This window comes from Synchiropus splendidus, chromosome 11 (assembly GCF_027744825.2).
Source record: "Synchiropus splendidus isolate RoL2022-P1 chromosome 11, RoL_Sspl_1.0, whole genome shotgun sequence".
In the NCBI taxonomy this organism is placed as follows: Eukaryota; Metazoa; Chordata; class Actinopteri; order Syngnathiformes; family Callionymidae; genus Synchiropus; species Synchiropus splendidus.
The window spans coordinates 6,980,397-7,008,227 of NC_071344.1; the positions used below are offsets into that span (position 1 = coordinate 6,980,397).

The 27,831-nt window shown below is 40.8% G+C and overlaps 4 protein-coding genes across 7 annotated transcripts in view; 1 reads left to right on the forward strand and 3 right to left on the reverse strand.

Annotated features, from left to right (window-relative positions):
- dlg3 (discs, large homolog 3 (Drosophila)) overlaps nucleotides 1-8,705 on the reverse strand; it is an 85,372-nt gene extending 76,667 nt beyond the window's left edge. The window contains exons 1-3 of one of the 2 annotated variants that reach the window (XM_053878863.1): nucleotides 8,490-8,705; nucleotides 5,646-5,777; nucleotides 134-213 (exon numbers count right to left, since the gene is read on the reverse strand). In XM_053878863.1, coding sequence (XP_053734838.1) covers nucleotides 134-213; nucleotides 5,646-5,777; nucleotides 8,490-8,505 — 228 coding nt within the window. In that variant the 5' untranslated portion in view covers nucleotides 8,506-8,705. Of the gene's footprint in view, nucleotides 1-133; nucleotides 214-5,645; nucleotides 5,778-6,270; nucleotides 6,411-8,489 lie in introns of those variants that run through there. The other variant, XM_053878869.1, reaches the window with a different exon arrangement.
- A 1,003-nt stretch (nucleotides 8,706-9,708) lies between these two features.
- On the reverse strand, nucleotides 9,709-18,590 carry gdpd2 (glycerophosphodiester phosphodiesterase domain containing 2). Its single transcript, XM_053879427.1, has 16 exons — nucleotides 18,498-18,590; nucleotides 16,106-16,302; nucleotides 14,272-14,375; nucleotides 14,064-14,157; nucleotides 13,675-13,734; nucleotides 13,497-13,595; nucleotides 13,340-13,433; nucleotides 12,922-13,061; nucleotides 12,713-12,795; nucleotides 12,483-12,642; nucleotides 12,199-12,405; nucleotides 11,983-12,131; nucleotides 11,142-11,289; nucleotides 10,985-11,067; nucleotides 10,878-10,906; nucleotides 9,709-10,050 (listed from the first exon to the last, which is right to left on the reverse strand). The coding sequence occupies exons 2-16, from the start codon at nucleotides 16,208-16,210 to the stop codon at nucleotides 9,977-9,979; spliced, it is 1,629 nt and encodes a 542-aa protein (XP_053735402.1). The 5' UTR covers nucleotides 16,211-16,302; nucleotides 18,498-18,590; the 3' UTR covers nucleotides 9,709-9,976.
- A 373-nt stretch (nucleotides 18,591-18,963) lies between these two features.
- On the forward strand, nucleotides 18,964-21,934 carry pdzd11 (PDZ domain containing 11). Of its 3 annotated transcripts, none has more exons than XM_053879895.1 (6): nucleotides 18,964-19,024; nucleotides 19,706-19,803; nucleotides 20,114-20,254; nucleotides 20,320-20,418; nucleotides 20,727-20,787; nucleotides 21,075-21,934. In XM_053879895.1, exons 2-6 carry the CDS (start codon nucleotides 19,711-19,713, stop codon nucleotides 21,107-21,109), a joined length of 429 nt encoding a protein of 142 aa, XP_053735870.1. In that variant the 5' UTR covers nucleotides 18,964-19,024; nucleotides 19,706-19,710; the 3' UTR covers nucleotides 21,110-21,934. The 3 variants fall into 3 exon arrangements, with proteins under 3 accessions (XP_053735870.1, XP_053735869.1, XP_053735871.1); XM_053879894.1 differs by lacking the exon at nucleotides 18,964-19,024 and adding an exon at nucleotides 19,067-19,129; XM_053879896.1 differs by lacking the exon at nucleotides 18,964-19,024 and adding an exon at nucleotides 19,219-19,476.
- Nucleotides 21,935-22,026: 92 nt separating this feature from the next.
- Nucleotides 22,027-27,602, reverse strand: stard14 (START domain containing 14). The gene is made up of 6 exons (XM_053879893.1): nucleotides 27,251-27,602; nucleotides 27,026-27,173; nucleotides 25,186-25,289; nucleotides 24,412-24,529; nucleotides 24,282-24,334; nucleotides 22,027-22,806 (listed from the first exon to the last, which is right to left on the reverse strand). The coding sequence occupies exons 1-6, from the start codon at nucleotides 27,578-27,580 to the stop codon at nucleotides 22,618-22,620; spliced, it is 942 nt and encodes a 313-aa protein (XP_053735868.1). The 5' UTR covers nucleotides 27,581-27,602; the 3' UTR covers nucleotides 22,027-22,617.
- Nucleotides 27,603-27,831: the final 229 nt, after the last annotated feature.

Consider the following 27,831-nt stretch of genomic DNA (forward strand, 5'->3'; position numbering starts at 1 on the left):
GTCTTGATCTTCAAGTTGTGGTGTAAACCATTGTGACATCAAAGAAGAAACAAATAGCCGCAGCTCATTCATGTAACAGTGAGGCACAAGGTATAGAAAGTCAACAACGTAGAAAGGAAAGCAGAATAATTACCTCCCACATCTTGCCATCTTCTTTCACAGCATTTTGTTGCATGTTCAGTTGCAAGGTTACCTCGTAACACTCCTGTATATCTGTGAGAGAAACACATTTATTTGTTTACATTTCTTAGTGCGTTGGAATCTAATGGTATTTATGACCCTGCTAAGGATGCCATCATGACAGAAGATGTCTGGGGCTACTTAGTGGCGCATCGGTAACCAATGCGGGGGTGGGAATCTTTGTTTACATGGAAGTTAAGTCTCTGCACCTCCTCCTCAGAATTACATGACTCAGGTAGGGACTACGTCATGACAGCTTCGAGGTACAGAGGAACATGTTGAGCAAAACAGACCTGAAATAAATCTACCATAAATAAGACACTGAAGATTATTCTTGGATATTTTCTGTGCCAAAGGTTTAGAAGAGAATAAAGAGAATACATGAGGACGTTGATATGCTGTTTTTGAAAACATTTATAAGAAGGTATGGGTAAAAGAAGCAACCACACTTCTGCATCACACTTTGTTTGTGTACTCTTTTCATTTTTATTGTTATTTATTCAATTATTTATGCATGTGTTTTCATTTTCAAGCTCAGTTCTCTTCCCATCACACCAGGCCATCATCTATCATCATATTAGAAAAAAAAAAAAAAAAAAAAAGATCAACAGGCTCATTTCAAGAATGAAACGTGGAAATGAAAGTAACTAAAATTAATCCTGTGTGATCACCAACGCTTGGGTTTGAACACAGTTTAAAAAACAAAATAAAATCCTGGACCCAGACGGTGATCCAAATCATTTCCAAAATTAAATCATTAGTTCTTTGTCCCGTTTCACACGTCTCCTGAAAATTTCATCCAAATCCCTACATGACTTTTCAAGTTATTTAGTACGCAGACAGACAAACTGAGAGACAAAGAGACAACTCTGTCGAAAACAGGAGACAAAATTGAATTTAAAGGAATCAAATGTGCTAACTTGAAGTCATAACACTACTTTACTTTCCCCATGTCCTGCATAAAACTAGCACTTATTGTGACATTTTAATAAAAAAAATGTCAACCATTTTCTTTCATTTTTAGCTACATTTTCACTTCCTTCATTGTGACGCAACTATCCTGTGAATTACCTCTGAATCAAAAGCTCTCGATAAGTAGATGGATGCTTGCTCAAGTCCTGTACAGAGGACGAGTGCATGATCAAAAGTCAAATCTCCATCTACCACAGTTGATGAAGAAGTAGCATTTGGAATGAGCAGATGGATGAAACTTTGATCATCAGGATTTTCTTTAGTAAAAGAAGAGAGTGGAGGACAGTGACGTGTGTGAGACAGCAAGAAGAGTCAGTATGTCCCAGCAAGACACCATGAGAACAAAAGTGTTAGAATGTGAATCATCGCTGTGTCTGAATGTGGAGGAGTACAGTCATGTGTGGGCAGAGGAGTTTGGTGCCCAGCTGACCACAGAGTCACTTAGACAAACACACACACACACACCACGCTGTTAAAACACACACACACTCTGCATACGTACCAACACGTCAGCTAGCATACCATGTATGTATCAAACAAAAACTGAGCTGAAAAACGATGCTCCAAAACCACTTCACAAATGCTAAATTGAGTTGTGTTAGATATTGTCCTGATTATTAACCACGGAAATAAATTGTAAACTTTATAAGTTACAAAACAGTGAAGGACATTCATGCCTTCAAGCCAATAAAGGTCACTTTTCTGGTACTGGTTGGTTTTTGGGGGCTCACTGGAGCTATAGGACTCAAGTAAAAGATGCGTCATATCGGTGCTTCTACCAGACAAGCTTCAACTATAAAAATCTCTCTATAGTCAGATGAGGGCACGGCCTGGTCGACAATTTTCCTTGTTTATTTTATTTAGGAAACTACTAATGACACCAAAAACATTCTAGATAAAGGGTGACAGTCTTTCACGTCCATAAAGGAGCTATGTGTTTCTCTCTCGTCCCTAGTCGATTAGATAAGAGTCACTGCTCCATCGCCTGCGTGAGTGATTCATCCAAAAAATAAAAAAGTGCCCCCTGGTTCCCGGCAGGATGGTGAGCAACCAAACAGCTCACTAGAAAAAAAAAAACACAGAAACACAGAAAAGTAGGTCACAATTTAAGGACCCCTCCCCACAAACACAGGTCCCAACACAGCCGCAAATAAAATATTCAGCAGGCATTTACGCTCCTCTGTAATTTAACTTGTGTCTGTTTGGGTGTAAGCGCCACATCACCCCGCGCCAAGCCCCCCCCCGCTGCAACTCTGTGTGTGCAGGAACAAAAGAGTGCATGCACAGTTTAAGGCAACCTTTGTTCGTGACAGTGCAACCATGAGGACGTCCAATCACGCGGGCTGTACCTTCCCACACTACATCACACGTTGCAACACTCCAATGGGGTTAGGGAACATTCCAGCTCACTGGAATTGGATCATGAGAAGAGTTTTTGAACAAGATAATTAAATCAGTCAATACAGTCAAAGATTTCTGCCGCAGTTGGATGAAAACTCGCGATCAGAGAGCATTTTTTACAAACATAGGTCTCACTGTGATGACTATTATCTTGACTAACTAGCGGTCTTTGTATGTATGTATGTATGTATGTATACATAAACTCGAGTTGGAGCTAATGATAGTGATTCGGCCTTACATTTTCGCTCTTGTTTAACCAGTAATTTCATATGTACTGTAATGCCCAGACTATATGACATGACTTTATTCTCGCGGTCTCAACCCCCTGGCTTATACAATGACGAATCTAATATTTGGATTTTTACAGGCTACACAGCCTCCCCACATCAAACCACTGAAATCACACAGCGCAGACAGCACCACTGCCCCTGCGGCTTATAGACTGGTGCGGCTCATGTATGAAAAAGATCTAATTTCCTTCTTAAAGTTAGTGGGTGTGGCTAATATTCCAGTGCGCTCTATAGTCCGGAAATTACGGTAATAATAAAAAAATGTAACGCTCCATTTACATCTTTGGAAGCAGCAAATTTGTATTTCATTTTAAAACTATGATCATAAACTTGGCTCGGATGGCTCATGTTTTCACAGTCCACTTCGTTCCTCAACACAAATCACAGCATGACGCAACGTAGATGTTGAATGAAGGGCAACACCTCATCAGGAACTTGACCACAGGCGAGGGGGGTGCTCGCCCACCACCTTCACACCCGGCACAGACAATTTGCACAGATGCTGGAAGTTGCAGCCAAAAGCTGTTTATTCTCCTGTCTGCCCCCCGAACTGCCCCTGATTAAACATTCTTTGTGAGGAATGTTTGGAATCCTGATGTGGAAACTTAATCCTCTGCCAGTCTGAGTCACTTAGATATAAAACAAAGTGTTATGCATGTGGTGTCAACATTAATATGGAAAGCCAATGGCAAGTCTTCCTTCCCTACAGGCAGGTCCAACCAGAACGTGCCCAAACATATTTAAATCCCTCGTCCTATCCTACGTTCCCCTTCCACTGCACAACATCCTTATTAATACTGCTCCTGGAGAGACTTTCCCCCCACGACTCAGTGTCAGTGTGTTTCAACATAACTCCAAGATAGCTAATCTTTGCATCTTTTGCATCTTTGGATGCCACTGTTTGTATGAAGCTATCAAGCCGTCATCAATGTCAATGATAGGGCTTTAATATCTGAGAAAAACTTTTATTTTGAAACACAACTCAAACAAGAACAGAAGTCAAGAACTTCTTGCTGGGTCAAAGGTCATACTGGGTTGCAGAACTAGGGTGAAAATAGCTCTTTTAATCCACCTCGTGCTATGTTTTCTTCTCTGATAAAGCAGGCTCTCATCAGTGAGACAATTTAGCTCCAAAAGTTGGCTGCCAGAAGCTCTTCTTGCACCTAGTTATTAACAGCTCTGTGTATTTACAGTTGTGGAAAAAAGTTTTCAGACAAGCCATGCATTCTTCTGTGTGCTAGTGGCAGACCTACGAGTATTATGTAACTATATGTGATGGTTTATTCTTTATTTTCGGTGGACTTTGAAAGCAACAACGTTGTCAACTGAAATGAAATTGCAAGACTATGGTTTTGATCGTTTTTCTTGTAAACAATGAAGAAAAAAAATCTCACACATAATACAGCCACATCTTTGGAAACACACACAAAAAAAGATTTTTCCACAAATATTTCATCATAATATTTGAGACTGTGTCAAATTGTAAGGGTGTCTGAAAACTATTTTCTGCCGTTGTTGAGGCAAACTCTTTCAGCACTGACTTCCTCTTGCAACAATCTGCAGTAATAGTTGTGACATCTTTCTCCAAACATAAATGGCAACTAGAGACATAATCGGAAACCAGTTTTACCCACTACAAAGGACACATCATTAAATACAGCTTCAGAGTCAAAACTCTTCTCTTCTAAGCTAATTTAGTCATTTAATTTCTCTTAAGGCTGCAAGATATTTACCTGCTGTTGACTCCTCTGCTTTACATGAGTGACTTTCTAACTCAGATGAAGGTCACTCACCCCAGCAGACCTCGCTGGCTTGCCACCAAGAATCCACAGATCATCTTGATCGCACACTGCCTCACTATAACTCGCACATCTGCAGGTGACCACACGCCGGTCAATGTTCCCACACTAGGATGGAATAAGGCACTTCCCCCTGAGTCTTGACAAATGGTCAGACCTTTGTCATCCCTCTTAAGGGTCATCGTCTGCTGAGCACAGTAACTGTACACTGTTGTTGGCTCCCAGATGTTTTCATAGGATATGATACTGTAATTGATCATCAGAATTAAACAATTAGTTATTAAGATATTAAAACAACCTTGTATCCGTATACTTCAAGTAACTCTGTGACCAGGAAGGAATCCATTCATGCAGCAAAACCATCACAGCCAGTCTCCTACAGAGACCAGCAGATGGTCAACATAGCCCACCAGTGGCCAACGTTGAAAGATGACCTTGGAATCATCGGATTCATGATGCAAGATTTTTTGTCCAAAACAATAGACATTTCTTACCAATGAAAATTCTCACATTGGCGTCACAGTGTCTGCATTATGGATGCAATACAGGGCAGATGATGAAAGCACTTTCATTTATGTCAGTGAGGGTACAACAGCAAAAAACTAACTGGTCTACATGGCTATAAAAGGACATATTGTCAGGGGTTCGTGTTGCTGCTATAAGAAGAGGCGGTTTATGTTCAGTGCGTGAGCGTGTGTGTGTGTGGTTATTACACTGTGAGTATGCTACACAGGAGCAAAAACAGCAAACCTTTGTGTGGCAACCTGAAAGCCCTCTTTCATGAAGTGGAATTGGGAGGATTGATACTCAGTTTACCTTTCACACAGCGCAACATATAACCTGAGCTTGGCAATATCCTGTGTTTGACTCTGGTCAGTGACACAAATATAGCATAAAAGAATGCACTGCAGAAGAGGGGGTTACTGAAACACAGATGTTCTGTGAGCAGGACATGGACGACTTACTTTTCTCCTAAAAAGGACAGGGTTTTTTTTTTCCTTACCAAGAAGAGCTTGGAACAGGGTGCTGCCCAGAATAGCTGAAACTTTGCCCACACTGGACTTCAGAGCCTGCTCGTCCGGACTGGTCAAGTTGGCCTGGTACTGTCGGAGCAGTCCCACCGCTCGCTCTGTGTCTGTAGCCATGAAGATAAATGAATGACTGAGTCACAACAATGGTCATCTCTAATCATCAAATCAACACAACACACTCTAAACTCTATTGACAGCCCTTATGAACAGTTCTGACTGTATACAAACTGGATCAGCAGTGACTTTGATCCACACAGCCATAGTAGAGAGAGAGAAGAAGACCAGTGCAGCAAGCGGCATGGAAGTACTTTTACCACGTTCCCAGGATGAGGAAAGGTCGTGTAGGGGACAATGCTTTTGGGTCGTGGGTCATTCGACCACCCACAAAAAGACACTCACCATGGGAAGCTCACTAAAAGAACCTTAATTTGAGGAGTTAAAGGTTATGATGTCCAGCTGTGGCCTGGTCACTAGGAGTCAGAAATACCCTCCAATTCTGCCGACAAAAATCTGCACAAAACTTGGCGCAGAATCAGGGTTCAAACCCTGAGTTCAACCACAGTCTGCCCCAGATGAATGTTATACTGCATGTCTTACCAGTCCAAAGAATGTGTCTTCCTTTAACCAGACTGGAACCTCTGTGCAGTTTTTATGTTGCAGCTGTAGCCCGGTGCTACCATGGCCATCAATGGAAGCATGTGCAACCTCCACATTCACCAAACATGCCGACACCTATTTCAGTAGTGGGAGCCAGCCGTCAACGATAGGTGCTTTGTAGTTGCTTTTTGGGGATTTGTTTGCCTTAGTTATAGACTGACTATAAGAGAGATGTGGCTTTGGTGAGCCCTTTTATTTGTTACAATTATCTGCCAACCTCTGTTCTTGGAAACAACCCTTTTGTTAAAAGGCAAGCGTTTCAATTTAGCATTGTCAGTGATGTAGTCATTTAACAAACATTCGCACCTGAATTGGATAAGTGATATTGGATAGTGTGCAGTGTTGGACTCTGCATACCGCTGCAATGCTCGAAGAGATGCAGGTAGCGGGAATGAAAAAAAAAAGAATCGAAAATGTGGGAGACAATACACTGCGAATAGTGATGATATGCAGCCATCATCACTGCTGCTTGACAGATGAGGAAGAGCATCACCAGTGGATCAGATAGACATCTGTATTTCACTATGGCTGCCACCAATTGATGTGATATCATACAAATTAGATGAGTGAATTTGGGTCACACTGAAGATTCTTCTCTTTTACAGCATACCTTCATCTCTAACAGTTTGCAAGCAACAGCATTTTGAAATAGTGACATCAAAGTTGAATATTGCATTGAAAAAACATTCAAAAAGTAATGTTACATGCAACATAAGGGAGTGTCGAGAGTATTAACTTTGGAAAAAGTGTCTTTAACACTTCAGTTAAACATCTTTCTCTTCATTCTTGCAGTGATTAAATAAGGCACCCATCTTTCCAGTACATTACTCACTCAGTAAAATGTGTGAGATTTCTTCTGCATCACAATATGTACAGACAGGAGTTGAACCCGGTGGGTGGTGACAAAACAGGAGATAGGTAACACACAGAGGCGAACCCACACTCTGTTGCAGGAACATTCAAATCGAGGGAATTGTCAATACATCACGCCAGAGTGGCATCTTTCGGTCGCAAGAGCGATCGACAGGAAACGATTTCTTGAGCCAATCACTGCTGCTTGTGCATGAGCAGACCTGGATCAGTCGACAGTATGTCACTCAGTCAAGTTATCGCACTCATGACTCATCATTAGGGGCCAATGAGATGCATGTTCTTGTACTATGGAAACACTGCAGGGCATCAAAAACATTTGCACAAACATCCCACACACTGGCGCCAATACCAAAAACAAAAAACTCCTAGATATGTATTATTTATGTACTTTTGTTCTGAAAGAACTGGACCATTATTGTCGAGGACCTGGACGCTAAGTTGGGACATGATGAATAGGTGATCCAACCTAAGCCATTAGATTGACAGCTGGTTGGAAACACACAAACACCACAGCAAGCTGCTTAAACCTTTTATATAAATACAACCACTGAGGTTCATGGGTGATGAAGGAAGACATGAAGAGGATAGGTATGACTAGTACAGCTACGGAAGTCAGGTTAAAGAGGAAGATGGTGACTTTCTGTGGGAGAAAATAAATTAAAGTTAAATTAAAAGCAGGCGCCGAAAGTTCATACAAAATCTATGCTGTGAGTTGAACAAAATGCATATTTATTCCTGTTACAGGAAACAGTCCAAACAGAAGGGCACCACACTCCTCATTCAATCTTGGAAAACAATTTTAGCATCAGCATTTGCATTAATTGTCAAAAAACATCCGACATACAAGCAGTCATACAATGTATAAACTTTCTGGATGAACTGTCGAGATAATCTGCTTCACTCTTCCTCAGGACGGTCTTCTGATCCTCCAACATGAAGTGGATTAGATTGATGCCAACGCCGGGTTGGATTATATTTTTTTATGATAAATAATATTAAAAGTATACAAGATGATGACATTATTATTTCCATCGAGTCCAACTTTATTGTAGTCCAAACTTGGATGCCAATCTACAATTATATGACAAAAACAAACTAACACAAAACAAAACAAAAGTCAGTTTGCAGACACACAAAACACACCTGTCATTGCTTTGTAACTGTGAGGACGTGAAAAAAAGCATGATAGAAAAGTTCGCAGAATAAAATGTTGATTTAAAATGACATTCTTTGGCCTAATTTGTGACACGTGAGCGAGATGCCGACGTCACGTTAACGGTACTCACCGTATTTATGCACCATGATGTGTCCGACATGAAAAGTCGAGGAGTGACAGCAAAAGTAGCCGCAGATCTGCGAAACTCTTTTCTTCCTCTTCAATAGTCGAAACAGACCGGGTCTCAGTTTGTCAGACTGCAGTCAACACACGGGCAGATTGAGATGTTTACTTCATGTCAACTTTCCAGAAGTTTGGGAAAAACGGGCGCAGACCGAATGTTCCTCCTCCCTCTCCCTCCCTCCCTCGCTCTCTCTCTCTCTCTCTCTCTCTCTCCTGCTCCCTCACGACACACACGCCCACTTTACACCCCGGAGTCAATTGAATAAAAATAATATAAACCAAATTAATTCATGGACGCGGGTGAACCGTCGTAAAGCTGTTCTTGCTTTTCTGTGTTTTTTTCTTCTGCGAAAAAAAAATTAATATCGATTCGGATTTGTTGAATCGCCTGCCATCAAGCGGAGGCTGGTGGTAACTGCAAAGAGGAAAACTTGTATTGTTAACGTCAAAACTTGAGTCACATGACTTACTTACTATAAAACTAGAAAATAATGTTTCTGCTTCGGTTATTACGCAGCATCATATGAGGTTGGAAGTGTTGTACTGCATATAAGATAAATGAGCCGTTGAGGATCCTTTTTGTGAATTGTGGACCACCGTGGTAATATACGTCAATACTAGATGGTACATTAGTTTTGTTGCTTGTACACAGCAAACAGGTAAAACAAGTTTCATTAAATAGTTCATTCAACCTTCAGTAAAGAACAGTGGTTCATGTCTTATAATAATAAAGCGAAACATGCATGGGGATGTTTTTGACGTGCGAATCTGATGATAAAGATAAATAAATACAATATATTATAAATCTGTTCAATTATATACATAGACTGTTGTGAAGGGACGTCATACAATAATAATTTGAAATGGAATGTCATGAATATTTCTTATTTTGCCCTGACTACGATGAAACACAAAAAAGAAAAAAAAAAGGAATATAAAACAAGGAGGTTATAAAAAGATAATATGAGCAATAAAATATCATAAAGATGTGATTGGTAAATAAAGTAAAAAGAAAATAAATAAATAAAAGTAATACAACCAAATACTACTAATAATAATAATTTATTTTTCTGTGAATATAATATTAAATGCAAGGTTATAATTATTGTCTTTTTTTTTAATATTTTGGTTCATTGTTTCACACACAGACAATTTGATATCTCAATGTTTATTTTTATTTACAAGAACAGCATTGAGCGGCCATTTATGGCCAAAGCCAAAAGAACTGGAGTGGTGACAGGAATAGATATACACCAAAAGCCGTTTTATTGTGAGGCGCTTAACATGTCACAGAAAACTAAGTGGTGACACAATGCCAATAAAGTGCGAGAAGAACTCGAGAGCAGACCTACAGTGATGTGTTTTACGTAGCTTCAGAGTCCAGAATTGCTATGAGGTTGAAACATGTCGCTCCTTCTCACGCAACGTCCGGTCTCAGACAGTGGGTATAAAGGGAGCAAGTTCTTTTTCATCCCAGGAGGTTGCATTGTTTCTCTGCTTCTCCTCTCCTGCACAAAGACAAAGGATTTTTTTAAAAATCAAAACGGTGTAGTCAGGTCCAAACCTAGTCTTGGATAATTGAAGCTGATTGCAGATACTTGTACATGTAACAAGAGGAAGCCACAGTATTTTGAGTTGAAGGAATGAACAGAATAGCAAAGTCTGAATTAATTGATTTAATTTCAATGTAGATTCCATTGACTCTTCCTGGACATTTAAATAAACTAAATAAACTAAACTTATAAACTATATCTTAGTTTATTTTATGAAAAAAAAAGTGTCTTTGCTCACCATTGATTTCAAGTGTGTCAGCGTTTTTATACATGTGAAAATCAACATTCTTCAGAGGTTCGAGAGTATTATTTATTTTAGATATTGTTGTAGTAAATGATCTGACAATAACCTTAAAATAGGCTGGCAGTCTGCCAGAAACTTACACTTAAACACAACACAATGTGGAGAGAGAACCTTTTTTTTTTTGACATTTTATTTTATCCTTATGAGTATTATTATTATTTATTTTCACATTTTATGCGAAATTAAAGATGACAGCCACCAGTTATTATTTTTATTTCAATTAGATTAGAACCCACTAACAGATTATTGATTGATTTATTTCTAATTTTTATAATGCCGTAATTCCTTTTGTTCACCTTTTGAGATTATGATCTTTTAAATGTGTGCAATAACTAATTGTTAAGGAACTACTGCATTTGATTTGCCCTGATTATTGTACAAAATAATTTTAATAAACAACAGCATGTTTTGGAATCGGTTATGGAAATTCAACAGCTTCCATTATCTATGAGTTTGAATGAGAACAATCGGACTTTACCTTTCCTGCAGCAGATTCGGGGTCTTGACCTTGGGAAGACACTGAGATTCAGTTCATTGCCATTTAAAACAGAACTTACTCGAGAGCTTAAACAAACCGCTACTTACCTGTGACACATAAAGATCACAGCCATGATCAACACAGACACAACATCAGCCGTAATCCAGATAACTCGATACCTCTTCAGAGCCTGGGGTAAAACGAAACAACTCATGAGCTCACAGCTATTGAATGCGACGTAAATAAACGCAATTCACGACTTACCATCCACCAGTCCGGGCGCTCCATAACGTGCAGGTCCTGACAGGAGTTGGTGGTGACAGAACTGACTCCTGCGCACCACAGCAGGGAGAAGAGCCAGCGCTCGTTCACCACCCACAGGTTTATCGTGATGTTTTTACTGCGAAGATCCCTGTGAGTCACAAGTGCAAACGATAATCGCTAGAGGGCGCACACAGGTTGCTATTACTAGAATGGCTGACGCATCCAGTGTCGATAGTTGGATAGATAGATAGATAGATAGATAGATAGATAGATAGATAGATAGATAGATAGATAGATAGATAGATAGATAGATAGATAGATGGATGATAGATAGATAGATAGATAGATAGATAGATAGATAGATAGATAGATAGATGGATGATAGATAGATAGATAGATAGATAGATAGATAGATAGATAGATAGATAGATAGATAGATGGATGATAGATAGATAGATAGATAGATAGATAGATAGATAGATAGATAGATAGATAGATAGAAAGATGGATGATAGATAGATAGATAGATAGATAGATAGATAGATGGATGATAGATAGATAGATAGATGATAGATAGATGGATGATAGATAGATGGATAGATAGATAGATAGATAGATAGATAGATAGATAGATAGATAGATAGATAGATAGATGGATGATAGATAGATAGATAGATAGATAGATAGATAGATAGATAGATAGATAGATAGATAGATAGATAGATGGATGATAGATAGATGGATGATAGATAGATAGATAGATAGATAGATAGATAGATAGATAGATAGATAGATAGATAGATAGATAGATAGATAGATAGATAGATAAACGTGTTATCACCTGATCTCTGATGTGCTCAACTGGCTGTATTTCATATTAAGGTGGTTCCCTCCCCTTTTGAACATCTGTGTCTCATTGTTATAGATGTGAATGAAGCCTGGCTGAGTCACATTTACATAGTCTCTCGCAGCGGGAGGAAGCCAGAGGATCTGAGAGGCCAAAACAAGTCTTAAGTGAACTGAACAATGGGTCCCAGGATTTCGTGACAGGACTTACTTTCTTTGGATCAATTCCAGAGAGTGAGATGGTGTCGACTGTTTCCACAGTGTCGTTCTCCTGGTCTGGACTGTACAGGTCAAAGATAACTGAGATGTTGTGCTCTTTGGCAAGCTTCAGTAGCTGAAGGAACGAGGGGATAGTTTGACTCCGCGCCAATTCCCTGTCCTGCTCGGAAAGCTTGGACACTGTACCAAAAGGATCCGTCTGTAGTGAAGATTTTGAAGTTCAAAAAGACAGAAATTCACTTCACATTATTGATTTTCGAACACCAAAAGTAGCACCTGCAGGAACCATTCACCGGCATTGAGACTCTGCAGTTGCTGCCAGGTGAGGTTGCTGCTGGGCTGGGAGACCAGATCAGGAAACTTCTCCTTGATATTGGTGGTCCTCAGGAACCCAGAGGTGTTGTGGTCATGCATCAGGAAGGGGATTCTGTCTTTACTGAAGCATAAAAACACAGTTATTGTAGCGTATCCCAGCGATCACGTCCAGGAAGAAACCTGTCCCACACCTGAGCTGCACATCCGTCTCAAAGGCCCACACGCTGCAGGAGATGCTCTTGTTGAAGGACATCATGGTGTTTTCTGGGGCCAACTGGACACAGACAGCAGGTAAACAATGACACCATTAATACTAGGAATGGGACTTGAACTGAACTGAACTTTATGCACCAAAGAGTTCGCTCATCATGGACACTTCCACTATTATCTAAACACGTACCATTGGTGCACCTCTGTGGCCAATCAGCTTTGGCTTTTCAGGGACTTGCTCAATCAGACAAGGTGAGTGGATGAACAGTGGACAGAGGAAGATGGCCGTCGATGTCAAAATAAACGCTGCGGCTATCATGCGCTTGGAGGCTGGTGGGAAGAGGAAATGCGTTACTATACAGGGTGTCGATAAAGTCTACCATCTAACAATTTTAACAACCGGAACCCACTTGTATTAATGTAGTAACAACAACCAGGTTCTGTGTCACCTTTCTTTATCATTTTTTAGATGTGCAAAGTGAAACCTTTGACACTAGGTGCAACAGAACAAATGACCTACAACCTTCATAAAGCATTCTTTAAACGGTGAAGAAACTTTATGGACAGCACACGATTGATCGTGAATTCATGTATGAGCAGAGACCTACAGTAATCCTTGGCACTGTGGAAGACCTGGAAGACGAACGAGCTGAGAAGTGTCAAAGCTCCGACAGCTCCGAGCTGCAAAAAAGGAGCGGTCGCCTGCAACATACATCAAAGGGGAATTGTCACATGAGGGGAGAGAATCTACGCCAGGTCGCTCACCTGAAGAGACAGAAGAACGGTGGCCCATTCTTTTCTCCACTTCAGACTGATTCCTGCGACCCCGAAGGAGATGAACAGGCAGCCGAAGAAAAGAAGGACCTAAGGAAACATGCCGCGAGTTAGTCACTGATTTCATCGTTGAGCTTTTGATAAAAAAATAATAAAAAATGCGACACACCTTGTGCAGCCAGTGCAAGTTGAGCGGCTCCCTCAAAGCCACTTGGATCATAGCAAAAAGCTGCAACAGTCAATGCATTACAGAGGAGGGTGGGTCTTACTACTTCCTGGGAATTGTTTACATCAATAACCGCTGAATGGAAGCATTCCAGGTTCTCACCAGATTAACTTAATAATTGCTGTAAATTATTACATTTATGCAGGCTTTGTTTGACATTTACGAACAAGTAGGCAGATTAAAGGCAAGATTTTAGTGGAGCCATTGCCCTTATCTCTGAACAATGACTGAGTGCTCCATTTATTGTTGTCTTGTCGTAGCTCATGATGAGACACGCATTTAATGGAATGCTACAGTGAGGAGCTCAAGCGTAACAACGCAGACATTCTCACCAGCAGTAGGACACAATAGCAGGTTAGCACTGCAGAAGTGATGACCAGCACCATGAACCAGTTCACCCATCTCTTCAGCTCAGCAAAGCCCTGCCTGGAACAATTGAGGCAACGGAGCAAAGGTCACCACAGTAGATATAAAAGAGAGAATTCTAGGCTGTTTGGGGCTAGAACATGTGTGTGTGTGTTTGTGTTATTTAGTCCGCACCAGTTCACGTCCTCTCTGTCATTGAAGGTTACAAGGCAGATGTACATCCAGCTGAGTGACAGGAGCGTAACCGTGGCAACCGCTGAGAACCAGCAGCAGGCATTCTGGAAGGAAAGCAGCATGATGGTGAATGCTTTTCTGATAAAGGAAACAAAGGCACAGCTTTGAGGGCAGTACCGTCATGCAATGACATTCTAGTTCGACTGGAAAGTTTATGAAACAATGTTTGTCTGTTTAAGCGCCTTCAACATCAGATGAAAAGCACGCCGCTTACTATAAATCACCTGACATGCCCTCGCACAAAATGACAAATAAAAAATGATAGAGGAGTGGATTCAAAACATGTTGTGAGGGGGCATCATTGCTTAAGCATGTATGCAGCAACCACAACGTTTAATCATGTATGTAACTCTCTGTCAATCTGATCATAGCAAACCAAGTCTGACTTCCGTGTGGCAACTCTACAGTATGACAGACTGGTCGGTTGGCCCTATAAATAGGGATGAACCAGACGTCACACTGCCGTCATGCAGTACATGAATGTAAATAAATCAAGAACAGCACGGTACATTTTTACGGCTTCTCATCGTCAACATCCCTTCGAACTTCACCCGTTTATAATCGGTCTACATTTTAACATAGATAGACGATTAAACTTAATCCATTAATTATTATGTAGTAAATGAAATGACAACGTTAAATCCTATAATGCATGGGATAATGTTGGATTAAAACAGTCATAGATCATTTTACTGTTGTCTAAATCAAGACCTTATATCAACTCTTTTAAAACCTATTCTAGATGACTTAATTTAATTAATGAAATGATAAACACTGAGCAAAAAAAAAAAGAACTGGTGTCCAAATATTGGACTTAAATAATTTGAGCCAAGTTTGAACTTGCAAGTTATTTTTATTTTTAGGCATTAAATTATGCTTCCAATGAGTCATAGATGTCTGTTGGGGGTCTAGTTTAAGTTTAGACCAACAACCAACCAACAACAGTAAATAGAAACGAAGGAATAAAAGCTAATGTTGGATCTCCACGGTGACGGGATAACTCGACCAATGCCTACCGTTCTACTTCGACCAATCCGTCCAGTTCAGTCCAGGAGCACTGAGTGCCCGACTACGGACGACGGTAAACCACGCATTGCGTGATGTCATCAGGTCGTCAGGACATATGTTCACGGCCGCATTAGTTCACAAGCATACTGTTTTGTAGACATATATGTATCATGTGTAGTAGAACCTGGTGTTAAGGGTCAACTTCAAGAGTCATTTAACAATTAAAAAAAACTTTAAACAACACAGCATGACATCATCATCAGGCGTCGATGCGGACGCAACAGCCGTTGCCAGGCAACATGTAATTGATTGCGCCTGCGCTTAAAAAAGCCAGTTGAAAGGGCCTTTTCTGAGAAGTGTGAAGAAGTTTGGATAACAAAACAATTCTTTCCAGTCAGGATCATTGTTGGTGTTTTTTTGCAGTACTGCTATTATCACTTGATTCCTTGTTTCTACTTGATTCCAACAGCTTCTGTTGCGAAACTTGACTTCTCAATAATTCAAATAGAATGTTTTTACTTATTAAACCACAACAGACTCACAGTCTAAAAATGTCTATTGTGCTCATACAGCAAGTGGCCAGCATTTCTTTCTTGGTGAGCTTTCAAGATTTGGAATGCAAAGCCGGGTAGGAATGTTAATCTCTGATTAAGAATTGGCAGCTGGAATAACATTCATAGGTTCAATAACAGAGTGAATCAGCAACAACGAGTCTTATCACATTTGATGGTCAAGATAAATGACATTTTTTTGTTAGGCGGTTTACCTTTTTCTTCCTTGTTCTCCTTAAGTCCTCCTCACTTCTGTGTTTCCACCGGCAGCTGTACAAACCTCTGCTGAAAACTCTGAACCAGCTATTGTCTTTCAACATCTTGTCTCCTTCCCCTCCAATTTATAGGGCGAGTGGATCCTGTACGGCGCTGTGCTGAACACCTGATCCTGCCTCGGGACAGAAGATTCTCTCTGACGGCAAGGAGATCACAACAGTCATTCGATGCCCTAAACCTAAATTTTGTGAAGCACACCGCAGAAGCAAACAAGTGGAGCCAGAGTGAAGGAGTGCCAGTTGGTATTGAAGCGTTTCCCTGCTCAAAAGAGCCTGTGTGGCTGCGGAGGGGGTTTACCAATAGAGGCTCTCACAATGGCCCCAACCAAGCTGCTTTGAATGTACAGCACAGAGCAGCCACATGAGAGGGAAGTGACACGGTGACAGGCACGTCCATGCGCACAGACCCGGAGAAGGATGTCAACAGCTCAGGAGAGAACAAACACTTTTGGCACACATCAACTCGCATAGTAGGATCTGTCATGAAGAGGAATAAAAAAACAAAAGATTTGCTTTTACAGTTGGTGGCAACTGACTTTTGTTATGCCACTTATTGAGCAATAAACCGATCAATGTGTAAGAAGGTATTTATTTTCTTGTTTGACTTGTTTGGCTGGGCATTTTGCCAGATCGCTTATTTGTTTGCCTTACAAGTTATGTGAAAGTCAACGGTAGTGATGGAAAAGAAAAGTGATAGAACCCTGCAACAATAATCAGTTAAAGTGTGTTTTCAAAGCGCAGTTACTGAATGACATTGTAGTAAACAATAATGGTCAGTATAAAGATAAAAAAGTAAGGCTGTGATAATTAAATTCATGGGAAATTACTAATTAGAATACAGTTTAAATGTATTCCACAAAGGAGGTATAGTGTATATACATATATATATATACACTATATATGTACATATATATATACATATATATATGTATATGTATGTATATATATATACCACAACCAATTCAAGGACACAATACATGGCGGTAAATGCAAAAAGGCAAAGAGGACGACTGAGGGGTTTGAGTAGGTCAAATTAAATTGAGATCAAGGGACCTGGTCAGTTGTTCTTATTTGATATTTCTGCAGTTCCCACTAAGAGTTTCCACAGCAAGACGGATTTACCATCCTCCCTAGTGGCACATATCCTCTCCATGTCATCCTTCACCACATCCTTCTTCCACCTTCTCCTCTGCCTGTAAATTTGTCCGCCAGTCTTTGGTCACAGACGACACTAGTCAGTCGTCTCATCCTGTTCCACCCTGCCATCACTCTCCTTTTCGCCACCATTAATAATGCCTCCATGTGTAGGTCCCATCCGAGATGATGCTACTGAATCCTATTTTAATTTTCCTAAACCTTTTTGACCTTTATCACTGAAAGAATAATAATTAAAAAAAAAAAAGAAATCGCGACATGGACGAGCTGTGTGATGACTATGTGGAGCAACATATTAGGATGACATCACTGCATCATTCAATTTTAGAGTATGACCTTGACTCTCATGAACTGCTTTCACTTGGCTTCAGAAAGGTAGTTTGTTGCTTTGTGTCAGATAAAAGGTCCCTGAACACAAAAAGTTTAGATGCGCTGGTTTTAAGCTGCAAAGTAATAATAATAATAATAATAAAAATGGAAAAAGGTTGGAATTTTACCTCTTAGACATATGTCCTCCCTGAAGGTACAGGAAAGCATACAACGCTATGACCAGACTATCATTATAGGAATTTACCAGATGTCAAACAGCCCCACCTTTATGCCCCAGGTGAAAACAAAACACAGTACTGTTTGATTGCTGGAGAGGTTTTGACACTATACGTGAGGCTAGGAGGAGCTGATGAGACTCCAATTGAGACAAACAGCTACAGAAGTGTAGGAAAATTCACATGGGTGCCCCTTTATTAACAAATGGCATTTCAATTCGTCACGCTTCAGTGCTTCACAAAAGTCTTTTTTGTCACCATGCTCAATGCTTTGCTTATCACTGCTGGAGCTTCTCATGTTCCACAATACAACTGAGTTCAGATTGAATTAGATTGAATTGGCTTTATTCTTCGCAGCAGCAACAACACAACGAAACGTTTTCTGAATTCCAAGATCAACGATGAATAACACACCAATATTAGGTGTTTCTCAGGTTGCACAGCGGAACCATCGCTGTTGAACTGCCAGCACATCCATGAGCGATCACTTGAACCACAGGCTCCAGTTATGCACTCATCTAACTATTAACATTTCTAAAACTCCACCACCTTGTAAATTATAAGGGACAGAATAGAACACCAAAAAAGTAGGTGAAAGATAGTGTTAAAGCAGCAAGTAAATAATTGCTCACCTTCAAACACCTTTGGTGACAGATTCCATGCTCCTTTTATGGAAGAGTCCTGCGGGGATTTGAGTCTTCCTTCTTTGCATGAGGCTGAATGGATGTGAAAACAGTGATGAATGGCTGCGGCGGTGGGGGAGGGACTTCAAACTGAAACTGGCTCCAATCAAGAATTACTTGTTTAATTTAATGCTTTTTTATATTTGCAATCAATGTAACAGAAGTAAAGTGACCCCTCGGACCCGGGGACCACGGCCCCTTCTCCCTATTCTTGGTCATCGGGGGGTTTCAATTGCACCTGCAACACTTGTGGTTATGATCTTTCAGTCCACATCTAAGTTAAAATGAACAAAAATGAGATGAATACGGACAGTTAAATAAGCTTTACCATGTTTTTCCACACCGTTTCCTCTGTATTGTACTAGTAAAAATAACTTGAAGTTGTAGTTCGCTCGCCGCTGCAGCTGGTGTCGCTGTTGTATAAATAGCGATCTGCTGTGTGATAGAAGAAGTCCCGCTTCTGTCAGACTAGCTCGGTGAGATCCAGTTTATTTGTTTTCTGATTATTTTTCATGCTTAGATTGATATGCTGACATCACGCCTGTAACACAGAGCATGGCAAGTTACATATATTATGAGCGGTATGTAGCGATCAATGGCCAAAATGCTTGTCAAGCAGATTTCAGCACGCAGGCTAACGTTAGCATTTATAAAAAACTATACGTTTTGCCTTAGTCAAAACATATGTCGTCTCTACATGGTTGCTGTTGGGATGTTACTAGTTTGATGCGGGTGGTGGTGGGTTGCTTCATTGTAGTTTAGCGGATGTACGTTACGACATAGGTGCATCAACTGTAATTACTGTTCTCCTTGTTTTAGTTGGAAGTGCGATCCTTCGAACTTTTAAGTCTGGAGACCGTGTCAAGTCCAGTACATCAAGTTACACTGAAGAAACTAAATGTAAAACGCGCAAATGCTTCCTTCAGAGGTGGACATCACTCATCAATCATTTACACGCATTTCTGGATGCGAGCAAACTGAAAACTCTCTTGTTGTTGTCATCTTCCTCAGTGTCACTGATATTGGATTAGTAGGTCAAGTTAAAAAGACTGTGATTGATTCACTATTATCATTCCTGCGCTCAGCTCCTGGCTTAGTGCTGACCGTGTACACACATATCGCTTGTCATATTCCAATGTTTCTCTCTTCCCTCCTAGATATAATGGATCAGAAGATTCCATATGACGATTACCAACTGCCTGTTGTCTTCCTGCCTTCCTATGAGAACCCACCAGCCTGGATCCCACCACAAGAGGTCTCATATACAGTACCTGCATGTGCCTGAACTACTGTTGTACTGGATGCATGTTGCACGGAAGTCCTGGTAACAGGATGTTTTTAAGACTATATTTGAATACGCCTTTTGAACAAAGGACATTTGAAAGCTTTTTAGGATGTTTTTGGAGCAAATTTTGGAGCAAAAACCTGCTCAATATCCAGAATATCTAACGTGTAAACATATGCTACTCAGGCCACTACACAATGATGATTGTTTTATCGTGCCTCACCTCAAAAAAGAAAAAAAAAATTGGACAAGCTCACAGTTTCCTTTGTTTACTTGTCAGCGGGTTCATCATCCAGACTACAACAATGAGCTCGCTCAGTTTCTTCCTCGCTCCATCGTCCTGAAGAAACCCCCCGGTGCCCAGTTGGGCTTTAACATCCGCGGGGGCAAGGCGTCTCAGCTCGGGATCTTCATATCCAAGGTGATTTCAGAACTATAGAAGGTCGGTCACAGAAATCTGAAATCAAATTTCACTGTATTTCTCAGGTGGTTCCAGACTCAGACGCTCACAGAGCGGGACTGCAGGAGGGAGATCAGGTCCTCTCTGTCAATGATGTAGACTTCCAAGACATTGAGCACTCCAGAGTAAGTCGTCCAATTTCAAGGTTATATGAATGACCCTGGTCACTTGGTGAGAATGTCTTGCTTTTGGGCTTAAGGCAGAACTGACTTTTAAGTACCTTACTTGGTGCCTGCACATGCTAAAACTATTTAAAATTATGAAATAGTTTGGTCATTTTCAATTGATTTCAATGTTAATTTTTTACTCTACATTGACCGTTATTAAGTGAGCATGTGATCTTTTTATTTAAATAGTATCATGTTAAACAAATTGGATATTAATGTTTGCCATGCTTTTAAATATGATTTTCTCCATCTGTTTTTCCACCAAGGCCGTGGAGATCCTGAAGACCGCTAGAGAAATTCTGATGAGAGTCCGCTTCTTTCCTTACAGTAAGAAGTCTTGTCAATGTTGTGTCTAAATTTACTTTAATTGCAATATGTTTTATCAATATGAAAAATGTTGGAAAGCATGAAATTTTGTTGGTCGACTGTTCAGTATAGATTATCGTATTATTATTGCATTACATGTATTTGTCCTCTCTAATGGATTTTATTTCATTTTGTCCAAGTTCACAGCAAATTTAGAGACGCATACAAAGCCAATATTTGCTTTTAAATACCCTTTTTTTCACTTATTCTGTGTTCATTAGATCAAATTTGTCATTCGTTTCCTTCAGACTACCAAAGGCAGAAGGAGCGGACCGTCCACTAGATGGCAGCATCATCCTCTCATAGCGCGGCGGACAGCCGCATCGCCGCGCGTCATCGCTCTCCTCCCACACTCCTGCGTCCATTCTGTCGTTTAACCTTCACTGTGATTGGTGATGACTAACACCGTCAGTCGCAAAATATTTCACAGGAAGTGATGCAGGATATGAATTGACAGACTGTTTACACTGGTTTGCTATTTATTGAATAATAATATTGGGATCCATTGTAATGGATTCAATGAAATGGCCTGCTTTTGCTGCACAGCACTGTGAGTCACATCAGAGTTTATTGGTCTCAATCTCCACACTAAGTTTTGCCGCTCCCAGTTCTCATCGGTGGAATGAGTTTTCAACACATCGTTGCCATGGAAACCTTCTCTAACTCCGGCTGCAAACAGTATGATGATTATCCACAGCTTTCGCCGGAACTTCCTCGCTGATCTTCCTTCTACACACACACACACAGCTCTTTATTAGTCTAAGGTTCCATCTTTGTCCGCTGAGATTTACAGTACGTGATGAACGCTCTTACTCAGATCATGTATCAGAACTCTGACATTTGACCTGTTAAACTATGACAAGGACCATTGGTGTATTCACCTTTTATAGAGGAAATTGTGTTATTGATTTAGACAACCATTATTTTATCCATAACAAAACTCTGAACTAAACATGTTTATATGAAAAATGTGAGTGAATATGCGGTGACATGTAAATGTCTCGACTCTACATGTTGACAAGAAAGCGAGTGGTGTCATGCTTTGTAAAGATTTTTTTTGTATTTTAACCAATAAATATTTGGACAATTGTGCAGTCACGTGTGAAACTGAATCCTGTGTGACAAGTTGTTCTTGTTCTGAGCGAGTTTCTCTCAAGACAGATTGTCATTGTAGGAAAAGTGTAGTCAGCAGACAATATGTCCAAAAAAAATGAGGTTTATTTTTGCTAGAAAAAACTTGGATTAGAACATCAATTTGGCCAGTCACACTTCTCTCGAATAAACCTTCATGTAATCCTTAAATAAATAAATAAATGTAAAAATAAAATCAATCAAGATTTGCTAAACTTCATTGCCTTCAACCAGGGACGAAATCTAAACAAACAAGTGTGTTTTTGGTATTAGGAGAAAATCATTAGCTTAGCAGCAAAGAATAGTAAAAAGAAACATGTTGGCCTCAACGGCACATAACTGTAGTGCCGCGTCACAGCAAACACCCAGAACCTTCCAACATTTCGTCCCAGTGGAACTATACAGTGCAACCAAAAATATGTACACGTTTTGTGTGGAATCCAACAAGGACCTAAAAAAATCTCTTCGCAGTCACAAAAGATCTCTGGTCTGTTCCAATGAGAACACTGCAGAGGTTGTTGTTCAGCACAGACCGAGTGTGTGACGACATGTTCTTCGCTCCGTTCTTTTTAAGAAGTAAACATCTGCACCCCCTCTCCCCGACATGACACTTGGACTATTTTTCCATTTTAAAGTCTTTTTTTGGGGGGACTGGTTCCTTCACTCCGATTCGGCTTGACAGCTCTCGTCTACGTTCTCCAGCGAGTCTCCTCTCTGGATGGCCAGTTCTGCCGGGTCCATCATGGGCAGCGTGTTCTGTTCGGGGTACAGCCAGGGCTTCTGGTCGGGAGAGTTCTGCTGTTTCCACTCCGGGTAGTTCTGACCGGCCTTGTGTACGCACCTCATCACCTGTAGAAGGAAGAGATTTTGAATAATCCAAGCAGGATCAACACGCCCTGTTGCTGAGTCAGCAAAAACTGTGCGACTAAGCTTTGTGTGCAGGTCACATTTGAAGCAAACCAACTGAACTTTAATATCAAACGGCGATCCGGACCAGAGGCGCTGATTGGTCCGGATCGCACCTTTATATAAATGTTGACAGAACAGGAACACAACAGCTCTGTCCTCAAGGACTTTTGGCTCGATGCTCTGCCAATATTTTGAGGCCGATAATATATCGGCGCTTTCTATTCTATTTCTGCTGCAACACTCAGAGAGGGGCTTTTAAAAATATATTGGATCTCAGTGGGGCACCAAGTTTCTTAGAATAAAATCAACCAGCACTCCTCTGCGCTCTTCATCAAACGCTGTGAGTAGGGTGTCTAACCCCAGACCATGAGTTTGGTCAGGGTTCAAGGGTCGCTCCAGCATGCTAGTGTTTGTGTTCCTGAGTGGCTGTTCTGTATTCACGGAACAGAGCAGTTCACCTGATCAAACAAGCAAACAGACCCGCATTGATTGAACAGTTGTGGAGATACAGGACGGCCAGTCAAACGCCTCAGTCCAGGCTCGGCTAGGTGAACAAGACAGTGGTGTTTCCAAGAGAGTCGAAGCCAAACGTTAAAACCTCGCCTTGAAAATGGCCCTCCTCATTTCTAGCCTGGTCATTTCAGAAGTAGCTCCCAACCCCCCAGATCTTCTGACCATCAGCACAATCTCATCAAGTCTACTTCACCATGGATGACATCACATTGTATAATGCGGTGCCCTTGGAACTGGTGCACTGAAAAATGTGAAAGTTCACACACAACTCACCAGTCATTTGGTTCAACCACTGCCTTTGTCTGTTATTAATTGATCAAAATGACCTGCTTCATCATAATATTCAGGGTTGGATGAGCCATTAAAACTACCAGACGGAAACCGACTCTAATGGTTTCTACAACAATATTGACAGTATTAGAGAATGGCTATAAATCAAGTATGAATCCAGGTTTTACAGCTCTTGGTGGAAGTCCACGTGCACTGTTTCTTACAAATATCTCAGGAATAAAAATGCTAGAGTTACTATTTACTTCTGAGTTCTAAACGTGTCTAAATGCACCGCACCTGAGAGGTCAAGGATTCTGCCGAGTCACACCGCTCCACTTCAAGTTTCACAAGGGCCAAGATTTAAAACCAGAGGAACAAGTTTGGCCAGAAGAGAGAGCATCAACTCGGGCTGAGGTGCCACTTTGTCAGCAATCTTCCTGCACTTCAATTGGTTTCTATGGTGACTATTGTTCTCAAAGACATTGAAAACCCTCACACGCCTTCACACACACACACACACCTGACGCACACTTTCTAGTCACCTTGTGACGACACCACACGCCCAACAAGTTACAGTCTCATTGATTTCAAAAGCAAACAGATTTCACTTGTGTGTGTGTGTGCTGTCGTACCTTGGGAGCCAGAACTTGCGATGCTTTGTTCACCACCCATTTCGGAAGAAAGCCTGGAATGAGAGACAAAACTTGAGTGAAAGTTCTCTGGGAGTGAGGCAGAGACTCCAGTTATGGGGAGAGGTTTCACCTTTGGGGTCAGCCTGCGATAGGTAGATGAAAGTACAACTGTTTGGTCCCAGTGGCTTGATGTAATAACCAGTGAGGATGGAGATGGCTCTCACCAGGCCTTGTTTTGGAGGGTATTTCTGGAGGAAAAAAAAGGAAACTCACGTTTATTTCTTCTTCACATTTTATTTTATTTACTGCTGGCTGAAGGCTAGAACACATTTCCCAGGGCATCTCATCCAGCAGATGACTCAATATTCATGGATTTATTTTGTACAAAAAGCAGCGAAGTCCATGTCTAAAATAATCGCAATAAAAACTTAAATCTAGAATGTAGTTGAAACAAGTTGAAACAATTTAACATACACATAGAAGTGTCCAGTTCTGAGAAGACTTTGGAGGCATCAGTGTAAATGTTGTTTAAAAGTTCAGTGTATAAGCTGCTATAAAACATGACCTGAAAGTAGATATTGAAATGAAAACTCTTTCTTGGATCTTTTCAATAAGAATATTTTAACATCTCCCATCAAATCCTTTGGTAGAGTTTGACTTTTCTCGTGATTAAGTAAGGAGTTCATTCATTTAATTCTTAATGCATCCATTAACAGACAACATAACAAAAATAATAATATTTTCCAAGAAGAACATTTCACACAAAACCCCTGCTAAAACTACTAAGGAGCAGCCTCCTGAACTCCAGATCACCATGTGCATCACAAATCCGGAACCATGAGGTGAATTAAAGTTCGACAAAATATCGGGGGGAAATATATATGATGGTGGATGTGTGTCTCACCGGGTGTTTGACGGAGAAGTTGATGATGATGTATTCGCCATCCATCACCTGCCACGAACGCAGCGTCACCACATCTCTGTTTTTGATTGGTTTTGGACACAGCCCTGGAATACACAAGTGTGAGCACACAGCAGACATTAGACATGACTTTGCTTCAAAATAAAACCAAACATGATTGACATGTTTTCACACCATGGAGTGGAACAATATTGGCAGGACGGCTCCATCGCTTGAAACGTTTCAAGAAAACAATGAATGTTTTAAATCAAAAATGAAAACTACAATTTATTATTATTATTAAGAATGAAGATGTGGCTATAAAATTAAATGTCAAAACTATCAACTATCAGCACACACACAAAAGATCTTTTTTCATCTTAGTAAAACTTCCACCAGCCGCATGGCAATAAGTCTGACCTTGTTATGACAATAAATAGAGTGATGGAGCACGGGGACGACCCAACTCTCTCCCTGAAGGCCGAGTCCTTTGACACCAGTGTTGAATAACAAAACAAGTCTAAAAATGGAGGTTAAAAAACGCTAACAGCCCACACACGCAGATCTTTTTCAATCAAAGCATTCAAATATATGGATTATTAAACACAGTACTAAGCATCTAAATCGTGTCAAAATACCATCCGTGGTCCAGCCCAGTTTCTCTTCTCAACTTTGACCCCCAAACTCAAGAGGCAACTAAGATAAAAAGCAGTTGTATTCACACTCTGATCAGAGCACAAGATAAGAGCTCATTTTGGGGAACCTCAACTGCAGGTCTTTTGTCGCGCTTGTACTTAAGATCAGTCTAGATCTTTGTGTAAGACTTTTAAACGTGGTTTCTACCGTCTCCACTCGATGGACATTCCACTCAGTTTCACACATTTCAGTAATTCCTCTGCTGCATCCTCATTCGGGAGCGCCTGAAGTGTGGCCCTTATTTGTCCCCATCTTCTTCTCCCTGCATGGGCCACATTTTACTGTGATATTTTAAGTTTCAGAGAAACCCTGCACCCGAATTTCACGTCAAAACCTAAATTTTATTGTCAATAATGACAGTACAGACTCACTTGAGCTTCTATGAAACCACAACACCCTTATTTCCACCCAGAAGCTTCATTTAAAATTGCTTTTCCAATATTTCAATGATGTGCTTCATCATTGTTATGATCTAATTCCTCAATTTAAGTTCAGCTAAAAGTATTTTTTGCACCCAGAACTATTGTAATGTGTGTACTAAAAGCTTAATTTTGGCCAAATATTTTAGAAATATCTCAGTAAAAAAACAAACCGATCTCTGTCAACCCAGCGTCAATAAAAACATTCACACTTGCTAGAAGAGAGTTGTTATGCAAGATCTTTTCTGGTGTTGGAACATACCTCGCAGCACCGTGTTGTTTACCGCGTCATAATAAAGCTAACAGAAGGCTCGAAGGCACGATTAGCGCTGCAATAATGGAATCTTATTAGCAGATTATTACAAGGCTAAAATTTTGCTTACAACTTATTAAAGACTGCGATGCCAAAAATGTTGATATACATTTATGTTATTATTATATATAGTATATATTTAGTTGGAAGTAAACGGTTCAGACACATTTTCTTAAATACACTTTCTTGTTGTATTATCATTGTCAAACAAAAGATTATTTTAATATACCGTGTGGTAGCCATGTTAGAATGCTGCGATATAGTGTGTTAATTCAGTTGAACAATGCCAACATCACTATTTTTACCGGAGGAAAATATATAGAAAAATAGCTGGAGAGGGTTTTTTGCCACGGCGATTGGAGGCAGCAAACATGTTGTTACTGTCAACAATGACGACCGCGACAGAGCCACTCACATGAGTAGTAGCCCACATCAGCATTAGCGGACAGTCGGGCGATGTCGAAACTCTCCAACGTCGTGGGGTCCCACTTCTTTCGGTACGTGCCATCGTGGATGACGTCATACATGGTGGCGGCCGAGACGTCCTTTATCGTCATTTTACACTGACGACAGAAACAAAGTGTTCAAACTCGACTCCGCGGTGAAGTGCTTTCTTTATTTTTATTTGGACGGAACCGACCTTGATTTTGTGGATTTTGGGCAGGTTGTTGTTGCCCTTGGTGGCGGGTAGAACCTCGGTCCAGACTTGCATCCCCTCCTTGTCGTACTTGTTGAGCCAGTTGTCCGCGCTCAGACACGACTGTCGGAAGTCGCGGAAGGTCGCCTCGTCGGGCAGAATGTTGGCGCGCGACATCACCGCTGCGTGGCCCACCTGTTCGCTTCCAGAGGTGTGAGAGTCAAAGTCGTGCGCGCCGGTGTGGTTGACTCCCGCTCTGAGCCGGCGACTATAAACGTCGAAGTCACCAATCAGGTCGAGCCGGATTTTTATCAGTTGAATTCCAGTGCCCATTCCTGAAAACACCACTCCTGGTGACGTCATGGCACTTCCTGTCAACAGGTGAGCAGCGCGCACGGCACAACAATCGCGCATGCTCGGTTTTATACACATAAAGCGCAACACATATTGTCTATTTCTTCGGGAAATAAATACGTGTCGGTGTTTTATTGTCATAAACTGAGCGATAAATGACAGCGGGAGGTTGATGGGCGTGGACCAGGTGTGTGAGTCATTGTGACGTTTCAACACTTCCTCCAATACTG